The sequence below is a fragment of the Scyliorhinus torazame genome, chromosome 5 (genome assembly GCF_047496885.1).
Source record: "Scyliorhinus torazame isolate Kashiwa2021f chromosome 5, sScyTor2.1, whole genome shotgun sequence".
Taxonomy (NCBI): Eukaryota; Metazoa; Chordata; class Chondrichthyes; order Carcharhiniformes; family Scyliorhinidae; genus Scyliorhinus; species Scyliorhinus torazame.
This window is the reverse complement of record NC_092711.1, coordinates 180,620,664-180,634,705: the sequence shown is the minus strand read 5'-3', so window position 1 is coordinate 180,634,705 and position 14,042 is coordinate 180,620,664. Positions and strand designations below refer to the sequence as shown.

Here is a 14,042-nt window from a genome sequence, read left to right as displayed (position 1 = left end):
CAGTTTCTTGCTTGTGTCATCTAACTGCATTTGCCAAAATCCTCTGGAGGCATCCACTTTTGAGAAAACGTTTGCATTGGCCATTTCGCTGGAAATCCCTTCATCATAGAATTCATAGAATTTACAGTGCAGAAGGAGGCCATTTGGCCCATCGAGTCTGCACCGGCTCTTGGAAAGAGCACCCTACCCAAGGTCAACACCTCCACCCTATCCCCATAACTCAGTAACCCCACCCAACACTAAGGGCAATTTTGGACACTAAGGGCAATTTATCATGGCCAATCTACCTAACCTGCACATCTTTGGACTGGGAGGAAACCGGAGCACCCGGAGGAAACCCACACACACACGGGGAGGATGTGCAGACACCGCACAGACAGTGACCCAAGCCAGGGGCATGCTTGGGCATTGGATAATGTTCATGCTTTACATTCTTATTTAGATCTTTTGAATCGATGCAGATTCCCCTGACGCACGCCCCTCACCACAAGATGAAAAGGGAAAAATCTGCTCATTCGAAATCTCACCCAGCCTCTCAGGACACCCCGGCCAAGAAGGAACCTCCTAAGCAAAATGGGGAAACAGGAAAGGGACCACAGTACAAGACCTGGCCCGGCCCTGTACACCCTCGTACACAGGAGTCAGGCAAGCAAGGATAGTCACACTGTGCCAGGACACCCAACCTCACTCCTCTCCCACCAAAACCGTCCTCCACCAAGGAGACTCCACCCACAAGGAGAGGAACATTCGTCGAGACACCCAACAACTGGGCGTCCCGGGAGGCGTGCGATCCCCTCCCACAGCCCCAGGATCCCCCCCCCACCCCCATCCCCTGATATGGCAACGGAAACATCAACACGCTACCGACCCAAGAAATGAAAAGAAACCCTCAAAAGAGAGGAACACCAGGATTAGCCAAATGATGCCAGACAGGGACCAGCACCGTGCACCATCACAAAAAGGATACTCGGGGCAGGGCAGCATAGTCCCATCGAAGACAAAACACTGCCTCCCCAGGGAAGCAATGGCTTCAACAAGGAGGGCATTGAGGAAGTCACTATACAAGACCAGTTGGAGGAGGACGTCTATCCCCCCCACTCAGCCTCACCCTCTGACAGAAGAAGGGCTCCAACAACCTCAATCCACAACACAAACTCTCAATCAAACCCTCCAACCCACAGGCTACTCCCTCCCCAATGGCACCCTATCCCGAGAGGGGGGAGCAGACCAGGAGCCCTCAAAAGGGGACAACTCATGGATGGGAGACTCACTCCACCACCCAACAGACCCTCCGCCCGACCCAGGTAAACACAGTTACTCCTGCCCTCCGCGATCAAGTGACCACTGCCACTGCCCAGGCAGCCAACAGAATATTGAAGACGACAAGTTGAACAAGAATTAACCGACCACACCCAGTGTGCGCCATTACACATTTCCCCCGACTCCAGCAACTCCAGAGACTCCAACCACAGGGAAGAATCACCAGGGACCCAGTCCTCGCCAGGATAGAATTTACAGAGCAGAAGGAGGCCATTCGGCCCATCGAGTCTGCACCAGCTCTTGGAAAGAGCACCCTACCCAAGTACACATCTCCACCCTATCTCCATAACCCAGTAGCCCCACCCAACACTAAGGGCAATTGTGGACACTATGGGCAATTTAGTATGGCCAATCCACCTAACCTGCACATCTTTTGGACTGTGGGAGGAAACCAGAGCATCCGGAGGAAACCCACGCAGACACGGGGAGGATGTGTAGACTCCGCACAGAGTCACCCGAGGCCGGAATTGAACCTGGGACCCTGGGCTGTGAGGCAGCAGTGCCAACCACTGTGCCGCCAAATCATGGCACAATCTGTGTTTGTTAGCGCTTCAGCGGGCTATGGGGAATGAGCAGGAGTGGGACTAACTGGACAATTCTTTCAAATCAGGATACATGATCTGTCTGGACCTTCGTGGGAAATAAGCACAGATTCCATAAACCCTAAAATAACAAAAAGACAAATAAAAGAAACAGCACAGATAGTTCTAACTGGGGGCTTTCCTCATCCAGAGTGAGGACATACAAAATCATATCACCCACCACCACACCGACCATCCACCCAACACCCACCCTAGCTTCAGAACCTGCAAAATCACAGCTGCTCCTGCGCTCACATCACATGACCCCTTCCCAGTTTCCCCTCCCAGTTTGAGATGAGGGTCAGAGTTCTTGCTGCTGCCGCGCGCTTGATGGTAAGATGTGGACAGCACAGTCTGCTTGCCTGGAGCTACTGTTTCCTTCAGAGATCCAGCAGCGACTGCCTGAGTTCAGTTCCACAGGACAATATTACAAGTGCGAGCAGCTTGGGCGAGGTCATGTAACACCAGGCAGGAATGTTCCTTTCCAGTCGGGGAACACTTCAGCAGTCAAGGGCATTCAGCCTCTGATCTCCGGGTAAGCATTCTCCAAGGGGGCCTTCAGGACGTGCGACAACGCAGAATCGCCGAGCAGAAACTTATAGCCAAGTCCCGCACACAGGAGTGCGGCCTCAACCGGGACCTGGGATTCATGTCACATTACATTCATCCCCCACCATCTGGCCTGCAAAATCCTACCAACTGTCCTGGCTTGATACAATTCACACCTCTTTAACCTGGGGTTACCCCATCTCTGGATCTGTAAAAGTTTAATCACCTGCTAATGCTCGCATTCCAAGCATTGTCTGGCATCTTTGAATTTGTCTATACATATATGTTTCTGGAACATTCCTCTTCATTCACCTGAGGAAGGAGCAGCGCTCCGAAAGCTAGTGATATCGAAACAAACCTGTTGGACTTTAACCTGGTGTTGTAAGACTTCTTACCATTATTGGAGATTAGGACCAGATCTCTTTGTGGGGAACTGGCTGGGCAGACAGCCCATCTGCTGGGACAGAGTGTTGGCTCGGCTGGAATGTTCATGTGATGCGAGGTACGTCACATTCCAGGATGTTTGAGCCGTTAGCCTTTGTTCACTTTGAAACTGCTCAGAAACTTCCAGAAGCCAGCGTGTGACCAGCTGGAGCCATCCTGTTAGCTCAGCAATTGTACATTTTGAAAAACATTAATAAAATGATTTGATAAAGTAGTCCAGCTGACACATATATATATATATTTTCCCATTTTGACGGTGATTGAACTTTGTTTTTTAAATCTTTTTAACTTGTTACCGTTTTACTTTTTAATGAATCTTTTAAATTTACCATTTGAAGTGTTCATTCTGGCTGGATGGTTAAGGCTGGCTAAACTTGGTTTAATTCGCTGTGGGGATTTATTGAAAAATAACCTGTACCCCATAAATCACCCTATTGTTTGTGAACACGCTGGTGTGTGTGGAGGTGGGTTAACTGAGTGAATCCCTTCCCACACTGAGAGCAGGTGAACGGTCTCTCCCCGGTGTGAACCCGCTGATGTTTTAGCAGATTGGCTGAATCAATGAATTTCTTCTCACATTGAGAGCAGGTGAATGGTCTCTCCCCGGTGTGAACTCGCTGGTGTTTCTGCAGGGCAGATAACTGATTAAATCCCTTCTCACACAGGGAGCAGAGGAAAGGCCTCTCTCCAGTGTGAATTCGCAGATGTTTCAGCAGGGTAGACGAATCAATGAATCCTTTCCCACAATCGGAGCAGGTGAACAGTGTCTCCGGGGTGTGAATGCGCAGGTGTTTCTGCAGGGCAGATGAATTAATGAATCTCTTTCCACAGTCAGAGCAGGTGAATGGCTTCTCCCCGGTATGGCGACGTCGATGGATTTCCAGCTGGGATGGGTAAATACATCACTTCTCACAGTCTGAACATTTCCAGTGTTTCTCCAAGGCCTCTCCAGATTCAACAATGATTTGAAGCCTCGTCCACACACAGAATGCGATCTCTCCCCGCTCTGATTGGTGGAATTTTGTTCAGACTGTAACTGTTTAAAGCTCTTTCCACAGTTCGTACAATTGGTTGCATAGTGGTTAGAACTGCTGCCTCACAGCGCCAGGGACCCGGGTTCAATTCCGACCTCGGGTCACTGTCTGGGTGGTGTTTGTACATTATCCCCATGTCTGCGTGGGTTTCCTCTGGGTGCTCCGGTTTACAAAGAAAAGTCCAAAGTTGTGCAGGTTAGGTGGAATGGCCATGCTGTCATATGAGTACCTTTAAGAAATGGGTGTTTATAAATGGCTGTGCATATAAATATCTGTAGTGAGAGTACCTTTAAGAAATGGGTGTGTATTACTGCAGAGATGTCAGAGTGGGTGGAGCTGGGCTGTCTGTCAGCTTTTTACTTTCGTTTTAGGCTGTTTGCTGCTTCTGTTAAAAGGTGTTTCTTTTGTCTTCTGGATGTTGTTTGGGAAGTTATTAAGGATTACTTATTGTTGTATTCTTTGGGGGTTGGTTGAATTGATGGTTGCTAAGATGTTCACTGTATGTTTAAAAAAGGTTAACTTGAGTTCATAGAATAAACATTGTTTTGCTTTAAAAAATACGTTTTCCATTTCTGCTGTACCACACCTGTAAAGTGGGCCGTGTACTCCCCATACCACAATCGATTAAAAGTTGTGGGTCTGGTGAACTCCATGATACACTTTGGGGTTCTCTAAACCCTGGCCCATAACAATGCTAAATTGCCCGTTAGTGTGCAACAGTTAGATGGGGTTATGGGGATACGGCGGGGGTGTGGGCCTAGGTAGGGTGCTCGTTCAGAGGGTTGGTGCAGACTGGGTGGGCCAAATGGCACTGTCTGAATTCTATGAATGGAACACAGTAACCTGGGTGCTTGTGTGTCTCGGTGCTTTTCCAGTCATATTGATGTTTAAAATCTTTTTAATAAGGCAGAACAGACAAATATTTCTCCTCCTAGATCAAAGGTCGATGGTATTCAGGTCACAAGGAATTGAGTGACTGTTGGCTCTGAACGTGATGTTTGCCTTGAGATTTCTGTCTGTAATTCCTCTTCTAAAAATATCCAGTAAAGCAATATGTGAAAGTCATCACTGTCAGTGCAGGATAGAAATTCTGAACAGATGTTTGGTTTGAGATTTCTGTCTGTAAACCCTTCCCATCCAGTATCCTGTGAAAGGAGTTTACAAACGTCGTCACTGACCATACAGGACAGGAATTCAGTTCTCATGTTTATGCAACATTCTTTCCACTCTCAATTAGTGAAAAGCTGTAAATCTCCATCCCCCACACTCTCCCTCCATTCTCACTCTGCTGTATCTAATATTCACCCTCCCAATTCTCCTGAAGGTGCTGATTCAGGCTGATTGACAAATGCATGCTCACTGCTTCCTGTCCTGGAAACAGAAAAAGACAGATATATATCTATTATGGACTAAAAATGTATTTAATCTACAGGCTAGATTCACTTCCTTTCCCTTCAGTTGCTGCAAGTCACCAATGTCCCCCCAGAATGAGATAAGAAATGGAAAGGGGAGATGTTGATTTGCTCCCAGATGTTGCCCAGAGGAGGAAGTTTCAGTCTGGAACTCATTGTCCAACCTCCATATTGTGACGCCTAAATTGAGCCCTGCCTGGATCAGCCAATAGGATTCACTCAACTCCGCGGTGACGTCTCCAGGTTCCAGTGCGCAGGCCCGGCCGCGCGGACACGGGAGCCCCGCCCCACCCATTGTTCCCCCACCCATTGATCCCCCTCCCTTCCTACAGACAAGGTTTCCAGGCAACCGGCTGACGGTTGCGGCCAGAGTGAGAAGCCGCTCGGTGATCTCCGCACTTCACCCCGGTCCGGGACTGCGCATGTGCGAGAGGGGGCGCTGCGCATGTGCGGGGGAGTGCCCACCCCATGACCTTGCTGCTGAGGTCTCGACCAATGGGAAGACAAGGTCGACCGGAAGGAGTCTTGTCCTCCAGCCAATCAGACCGCGGGCTGATGAAGCTTTAGGGTCACAGACTGAAACCTCTTCCTGTCTCCAACATCTGTGAGTAAAACACTTTCTTTTCTCCCCCTTTCCATTTCTCATTCTCACCTTCAATTGGTCACTTGCAGCAACTGAAGGGAAAGGAAGTGAATCCAGGGAGGGTGCAGACTCTGCAAAGCTTGGCCCAGGTCTCTCTCTCTCTTAAAGACATTGACATCCTTTGCTCCCTCAGCTTGACACATTTATTTGGCTAAAAGGATGGTCTCTTTCCCAATGTTCACAATTAAAGGGCTGGTTTCCCCAGGAGATGGCTGACATTTAAGGGACAGTAAATTAATATCAGACAGAGAAATGTCTAGTGTTATATGGTAGAAATTAGATATATTATTGATGGTTCTGTAATAAAGTACATTTATTATTATTTCTAATTATGTAATATTGTAGTGTAGCTACGTTATATATTTCCAGTCATCTCTTCCCTCAGAGGGTTGTTCGTCTCTGGATTTCTCTTCCACAGGGACCTGTGGAATCTGGGGGGGCGTTGAATATATTCATGACTGAGTTAGACAGATTTCTGATTGACGAGGGAGTCAAAGGGTTATGTGGAACCAGCAGAAAATGGAGGGAAAGCTGAGATGAGGACGGGTTTCTTCACTAAAAGATGTGGTGAAGCTTTGGAATTCTCTACCCCAGAGGACTGTGGAGCCTCAGCAGTCATCAAATATTTTCAAGACAGAGGTTGATAGGTTTCTCGATATTGAAGATATTGAGGGATACGGCCGACAGTGTAGGAAAATGGTGCTGAGACAGATTAGTAAATGATCCCATTGAATGGTTGAGCAGGCTCGATGGGCCGAATGGCCGACTGCAGCTCCTATTTGTTATGGTCTCTGTGACAAGGACAGGAAGCAGTGAGCAGGGATCTGTCAATCAGCCTGAATCAGCACCTTCAGGAGAATTGGGAGGGTGAATATTAGATACAGCAGAGTGAGAATGGAGAGAGAGTGTCTGGGATGGAGATTTACAGATTTTGGGGAAGAAGAGAGCAAAGAATGTTCCATAGAAACTAAAGGACACTGTACTGACAGCGATGTCTGTTGTGAATTATTTTTACAGAATGTTAGAAAACGAGGAATTACAGACAGAAATCGCAAACGTCACATCGAGGTCTGATAGAGTCATTCGACTCATCGCACCTGAATTTCATCGACCTTTGAACCTAGAAGGAGAAATGTTTGCCCAATGTGTTGGTTTGAAAACATTTTAAATCCCAGTGTGACTGGAAAAGCACAGAGACCCCCCACCCCCAACCCGCCCCGAGTGAGAGTGTTCCAGAGCACTGACTGTGGAAAGAGCTTTAACCAGTAGCACAGCCTGAAAAAACATCACACCATTCACAGTGGGGCGAGACCGTACACGTGTTGTGTGTGTGAACGAGGTTTCAACGGATTGCCAAATTTCGAGAGACACAAGGAGACACAAAACATGAAGAAACCGTGGAAATGTGGAGACTGTGGGAAGGGATACAGATCCCCATCAGAGCTGGAAGATCATCGTCGCAGTCACACTGGGGAGAGGCCATTCACCTGTCCTCAGTGTGGGAAGGGATTCAGTCGTTCCTCCACACTGGAGACACACCAGCGAGTTCACACTGGGGAGAGACCGTTCACCTGCTCTCAGTGTGAGAAGAGATTCACCATGTCATCCCACCTGCGAACACACCAGAGAGTTCACACTGGGGAGAAGCCGTTCACCTGCTCCCAGTGTGGGAAGAGATTCAGTCATTCATCCACCCTGCAGATACACCAGCGTTTTCACACCGGGGAGAGACCATTCACCTGCACTCAGTGTGGAAAAGGATTCACTCGGTTAGACTACCTCCATACACACCAGCGAGTTCATACTGGGGAGAGACCATTCGCCTGCTCTCAGTGTGGGAAGGGATTCACTCAGGTATCCCACCTGTTGAAGCACAAGCGAATTCACTCCGGGGAGAAGCCTTTCACCTGCTCTCCATGTGGAAAGGGATTCAGTGATTTATCCACCCTGCAGATACACCAGCGAGTTCACACTGGGGAGAGACCTTTCTTCTGCTCTGAATGTGGGAAGGGATTCAGTCATTCAACCACCCTGCAGCGGCACCAGCGAGTTCACACTGGGGAGAAGCCATTCACTTGCTCTGAGTGTGGTAAAGGATTCAGTGATTCATCCAACCTGCGTACACATAAGCGAGTTCACACTGGAGAGAGGCCATTCACCTGCTCTCAGTGTGGGAAGGGATTCACGCAGTTACCCCATCTGCGGACACACCAGCGCGTTCACACCGGGGAGAGGCCATATACCTGCTCCCAGTGTGGGAAGGGATTCAATCAGTTATCCCACCTGCGGGTACACCAGGGAGTTCACACTGAGGATCGGCCATTCACCTGCTCTCAGTGTGGGAAGGGATTTATCCAGTCATCCAGCCTGCTGATACACCAGCAAATTCACACCGGGGAGAGGCCGTTCACCTGCTCTGAATGTGGGAAGGGATTCTCTGATCCAGCCACCCTGCGGAAACACCGGCAAGTTCACAGTGGGGCGAGACCATTCATTTGCTCTCAGTGTGGAAAGGGATTCATTGATTCATCCACCCTGAAGAGACATCAGCGAGTTCACACTGGAGAGAGACCGTTCATCTGCTCTCAATGTGGGAAGGGTTTCTGTGTTTCCTCGCACCTGCTGAGACACCAACAAGTTCACAAGTGATTACAAGGGTTAGATTCTGATGTTATTGGTTCTGCTCTCAATTACATCCAGGACTGCATTGTGTTGACTCTGAAAGTTGGTCAACAAGGGTTGGTTAGAGAGTTTCTTGATGATGGACTGGCCGGTCTCACGACTTTGCCTCCAGTGGGCCGATGCTCTTTGAACCTTGTTGGGAATACCCGGTTTCAGATTTCACAAGGATCACAGAGTGAAACAGTGTATGGAAGTTAAAATATATTTAGTTCTCATTTCTGTTTAGCTTCTCCCAAATTATGCCACATTGCCATGAAGGTGGGCTATGGTGGTTACATGGTTCTTTTGTTTAATTTATCAGCGTGTTTCTCACAGAAGGAAAATGTCAAGGTCTGAGGGGCAAGATGTATGTGGTAGAGTCGGAAATAAAAAGTATTATGATAGACTGGCAATCGCTAGTACTTCAGGAATTATTACATATGTACATAAATTATAGATTCCTTTCAGAAACAAAAATCCAACAGGAAAAGTGATGTAACCGGGGCTAACAAGAAAAGTTAAAGATTCCATTAGATCAAAGGAAGAGGCTCATAAAGTGGCCAAAATAGTAGAAACCTGAGGAGTGGGAACTTATTTAGAATTCAGCAAAGGAGGACCAAGAAACTGATAAAGAGAAAATAGAATATGAGAGCAAACTGGTGAGAAACATAAAAACTGACTGGAAAAGCTTCGATAGGAATGTGAAAAGGAAAAGATTAGCAAAGACCAATGTGGGTCCATTCCAGGCAGAGACAGGAGAGTTGATAATTGGGAATAAGGAAATGGCAGAGAAACTAAACAATGTGCGTTTGTCTTCACGGAGGAAGACACAGAAATTGTCCCCAAAACCACTGGAGAACCAATGGACTAGTGCAGTATCTTTCAAACTTTTTTTCCTGGGACATACCATTTTCGCGACAGGTGAGCCTACTTAGTCCTCAAGATCTCACTTGCTTCCTCATTCAATGTTACAATTCTGCTAAGGCTTTCAGCTGACGATTTAAATTCTCGCAACCTTTGGGAAAAAAATCAAGAAGGTTGTCCTCAAACTCGCCATGTCTTTGAGTCTTCAAGTCTTTGAAGATTTGCTGGTTTTAAACTTTCATTTGCCAGTGCTTCCCTGCTTTTAACACACATGGGCTTTGCATCCTGATTTGCATTGGCACAATTAAAGCCATATCTCAAGAAATCATCTTTATACTGCTTTATTCCCGATTTCAGTTTCTTCTTACTGCGTTGTTCATCAGAGGCCCTGGGGCTCTGTATGCAGCTCACGGCAGCACTGCTTTATCTTGCCGTGGACTCTCCTGAGAGGCTCTCTCCAGCAGATTCAGTTGTGCGATCCTGACCTGTTTGTGTCTCTGGCCCTCTCTTCCTTATTACAAAATAACCCATCTTCAGTTCTTCTCACAGTCCTGTTGCTTGCGCGCTGGCAGCTACAAAATGGAGGATTCTCTGCTCCATGATTTCACGCCCAAAGCACGGACCTAAAGGGTGCGTGGCATCAGTGTATGTGCCGGCCGCGTGACCTCTCTGCCGCTGCCTCTGGCAGAAAGACTCCATCGTTCATATTTAATCTTTAAAAAAAATTTTTAAACTTTATTTCCAATATCTGATTTTTCCAAGTTCCTGACTTTTTGAGACTGAAAATTAATCTAAGTTGACCATGCGCATCCTGACATTTACACACAGACTTTGTTTTAAATATATTCCCATTTTTAAAGAAATTTAAACAAGTATAGAAAAAAGTACAATCTAGATTTCTAAACTATGACTTCAGACGAGATGAAGTAATTTACCAAACACACACAATGTCACAATATTTCTCACTGTTTCCACTGCATTGCACTATCCAAACATTCAAGTCATCGCCTTCTCCATTCTCACCAACAGCACTTACTTCCTGGTTTCCAGAGACTGGCGACACAAAGTGATGCCTGAATGTTTCTTCCAGTGTTGACATGTGTCAGCCATACTGACTGGCCTTGTCTGGTCGGTATTCCTCGCCGACAAACCTGGCCTGGCTTCCCTCTCACTGTCCAGTAGCTGCATCCACCCCAGTGGATGATAGACTGCTGACCACTTCCCGATCGGTACTTCACATCGTGGGAGTGCAAGCGGACGTTGTGCCGGCCGTTGAACAGCTTGGCAACGGAGCCGCAGGTCGCATACTGCCGATCGGCAGCGGGGGACAAGCCGAGCAGCGTGCAGAGGGCGAGCACCAGAGCGGAGCTCCAAGCTGGGGCCACCACTGTTCGCATACCCACGTGTATGCCCGTCAGCCCCTGCCCCTACCCTGCCCTGCGCACGGTGACCAGCACACAGCACAGCCACGCACTGCCCAGCCCCCTCAAACGCTGCAACAATTGGGCACTGCCCACAGCCGGCATTCTTAAAAGCCGCTCGCGGCCGTTGGGCTCGTCTTCCTGCGATCAGGAACACCACAACAGATCACTCCACAAAATCACGATACCCGCCCGCGACCCACCCGCGGATTCTGACCCTGAGTTTGAAAAAGCCTGGATCAGTGAGCATGAGGGACTGAAAGAGATTAGTATTCGTGAAAAAATAGTACATGAGAAATGAACCTGGTTGAAAATTAATGAATCCCCAAAAGCTGATGCTCTACATCCCAGAGTGTTGAAAGAGGCGGCTGTAGAGATAGTGGATACATTGGTGATCATCTTTCAAAATTCCATAGATTCTGGAATGGTTCCTGCAGATTGGAAAGTGGTAAATGTAATCCCAATATTTAAGGATGGAGAGAGAAAACGGGGAACACAGACCCATCAGCCTGACATCAGTAGGAGGGAAAATGCTACAATCTATTATAAAGGATGTGATAACATCCGAATGAGGAGCAGGAGCTGGCCACTCGGCCCCTCGAGCCTGCTCCTCCATTCAATAAGTTCACGGCTGATCTGATTGTAACCACAACTCCACCCTCTTGCTTATCAAGAATCTACCCAGCTCTGCCTTCAAAATATTCGAAGACTCGGCACAGTGGTTAGCACTGTGTTCAATTCCAGCCTTTGATGACTATGGAGTTTGTACTTCCTGTGTCTTTCCCTCCATATCCTCCAGCTGCTCCAGTTTCCTCCCACAGTCCAAAGATCTGCAGATGAAGTGGATTGGACATGATTAATAATTGCCCCTTAATGTCCAGGGTTGTGCAGGTTAGGTGGGGTAAGAGAGATGGGGTGAGGCAGTGGGTCTGGGTAGGGTTGTCTTTCAGAGGGTTGGTGCCAGACTCGATGGGTCAAATGGCCTCCTGCATTGTAGAAATTCTGTGACTCTGCTTCCACTGCCCTTTGAGGAAGAGAGTTCCAAAAACTCGCAACCCTCTGAGAGAAAAGTCCTCCCCTGCATTAAATGGGCAAGTTTTAATAACTTGGGAGGAATAAGATGGGAAATTATAGGCCGGTTAGCCTGACTTCGGTCATTGGTAAGATTTTAGAGTTCATCATTAAGATGAGATTGCGGAGTACTTGGAAGTGCATGATAAAATAGGACTGAGTCAGCACGGCTTCGTCAACGGGGGGTCATGTCTGACAAATCTGTTAGAGTTCTTTGAGGAGGTAACAAGGAAGTTAGACAAAGGAGAACCAGTGGATGTGATTTATTTAGATTTCCAGAAAGCCTTAGACAAGGTGCTGCGTTAAAGAAGTTAAAAGCCCGTGGTGTTCATGGTAAGATCCTGGCATGGTTAGAGGATTGGCTGACTGGCAGAAGGCAGTGGGGATAAAGGGGTCTTTTTCAGGATGGCAGCCGGTGACTAGTGGTGTGCCTCAGGGGTCGGTGCTGGGATCACAACTATTCATGATGTACATTAGTGATTTGGAAGAAGGAACTGAAGGCACTGTTGCTAAGTTTGCAGATGATACAAAGATCTGTAGAGGGACAGGTAGTATTGAGGAAGCAAGGCGGCTGCAGAAGGACTTGGGCAGGCGAGGAGAGTGGGAATGAAGTGGCAAATGAAATACAATGTGGAAAAGTGTGAGGTTATGCACTTTGGAAGGAGGAATGGAGGCATAGACTATTTTCTAATGGGGAAATGCTTCGGAAATCAGAAGCACAAAGGGAAATGGGTGTCCTTGTTCAAGATTCTTTTAAGGTTAACGTGCAGGTTCAGTCGGCAGTTCAGAAGGCAAATGCAATGTCAGCATTCATGTCAAGAGGGGGCTAGAATACAAGTCCAGGGATGTACTTCCGACGCTGTATAAGGCTCTAGTCAGGCCCCATTTGGAGTATTGTGAGCAGTTTTGGGCCCCGTATCTAAGGAAGGATGTGCTGGCCTTGGAAAGGGTCCAGAGGAGGTTCACAAGAATGATCCCTGGAATGAAGAGTTTGTCGTATGAGGAACGGTTGAGGACTCTGGGTCTGTATTCATTGGAGTTTAGAAGGATTAGGGGGGATCTTATTGAAACTGACAGGATACTGCGAGGCCTGGATAGAGTGGACATGGAGAGGATGTTTCCACTTGTAGGAAAAATTAGAACCAGAGGACACAATCTCAGACTAAAGAGACGATCCTTAAAAACAGAAATGAGGAGGAATTTCTTCAGCCAGAGGGTGGTGAATCTGTGGAACTCTTTGCCGCAGAAGGCCGTGGAGGCCAAATCACTGAGTGTCTGTAAGACAAAGATAGATATGTTCTTAATTAATAAGTGGATCAGGAGAGGACAGATGTGGAAGGTGCTCAGGGAGTCCGGCGAACCATGTCCATATGTTTTGGTCATGTCCGGCACTGGAGGGGTTCTGGAGTGGCGGGAGCAATATCTCAGGTGGTGAAAGTCCAGGTCAAGCCAAGCTAGGGGCTAGCAATATTTGGAGTAGTGGACGAGCCGGGAATGCAGGAGGCGAAAGAGGCCGGAATTCTGGCCTTTGCGTCCCTAGTAGCCCGGCGAAGGATCTTGCGAATGTGGAAGGAGGCGAAGAGCCGTAGTGTGGAGGCCTGGATAAACGACATGGCTGGGTTCATAAAGCTGGAGAGGATTAAGTTTGCCTTGAGAGGGTCTGCGCAGGGGTTTTACAGGCGGTGGCAACCGTTCCTAGACTATCTCGCGGAGCGTTAGAGGAAGATCGGTCATCAGCAGCAGCAACCCTGGTGGGGGGGGGGGGGAATGGGGGATTGCTTGGTGGGATGGATGAGCAGGAGATAACATGAAGGGCAGGGGAAACTGGCAAGTGCGGGAGAGAGCCAGTGTTTAAAGCTATGTAAATATACCATTTTGCCATGTATATATCTCGCTCAGTGCGATTTCGTGTTATTTTGTTACGGGGGGGGCGGTTATTGTTTGAAAGGGGAAAAAATTGTGTTGGTAAAAAACTTCAATAAATATCTTTTTTTTAAAATAAGTGGATCGGGATTATGGGGAGAAGGCAGGAGAATGGGGAT

At 47.8% G+C, this 14,042-nt stretch overlaps 1 protein-coding gene across 1 annotated transcript; it reads left to right on the top strand.

The window, feature by feature from the left end:
- Positions 1–5,650: 5,650 nt before the first annotated feature.
- LOC140422510 (uncharacterized) lies at positions 5,651–13,751 on the top strand. The gene is made up of 2 exons (XM_072507520.1): positions 5,651–5,944; positions 7,001–13,751. The coding sequence occupies exon 2, from the start codon at positions 7,370–7,372 to the stop codon at positions 8,630–8,632; it is 1,263 nt and encodes a 420-aa protein (XP_072363621.1). The 5' UTR covers positions 5,651–5,944; positions 7,001–7,369; the 3' UTR covers positions 8,633–13,751.
- The last annotated feature ends 291 nt before the right edge of the window (positions 13,752–14,042 follow it).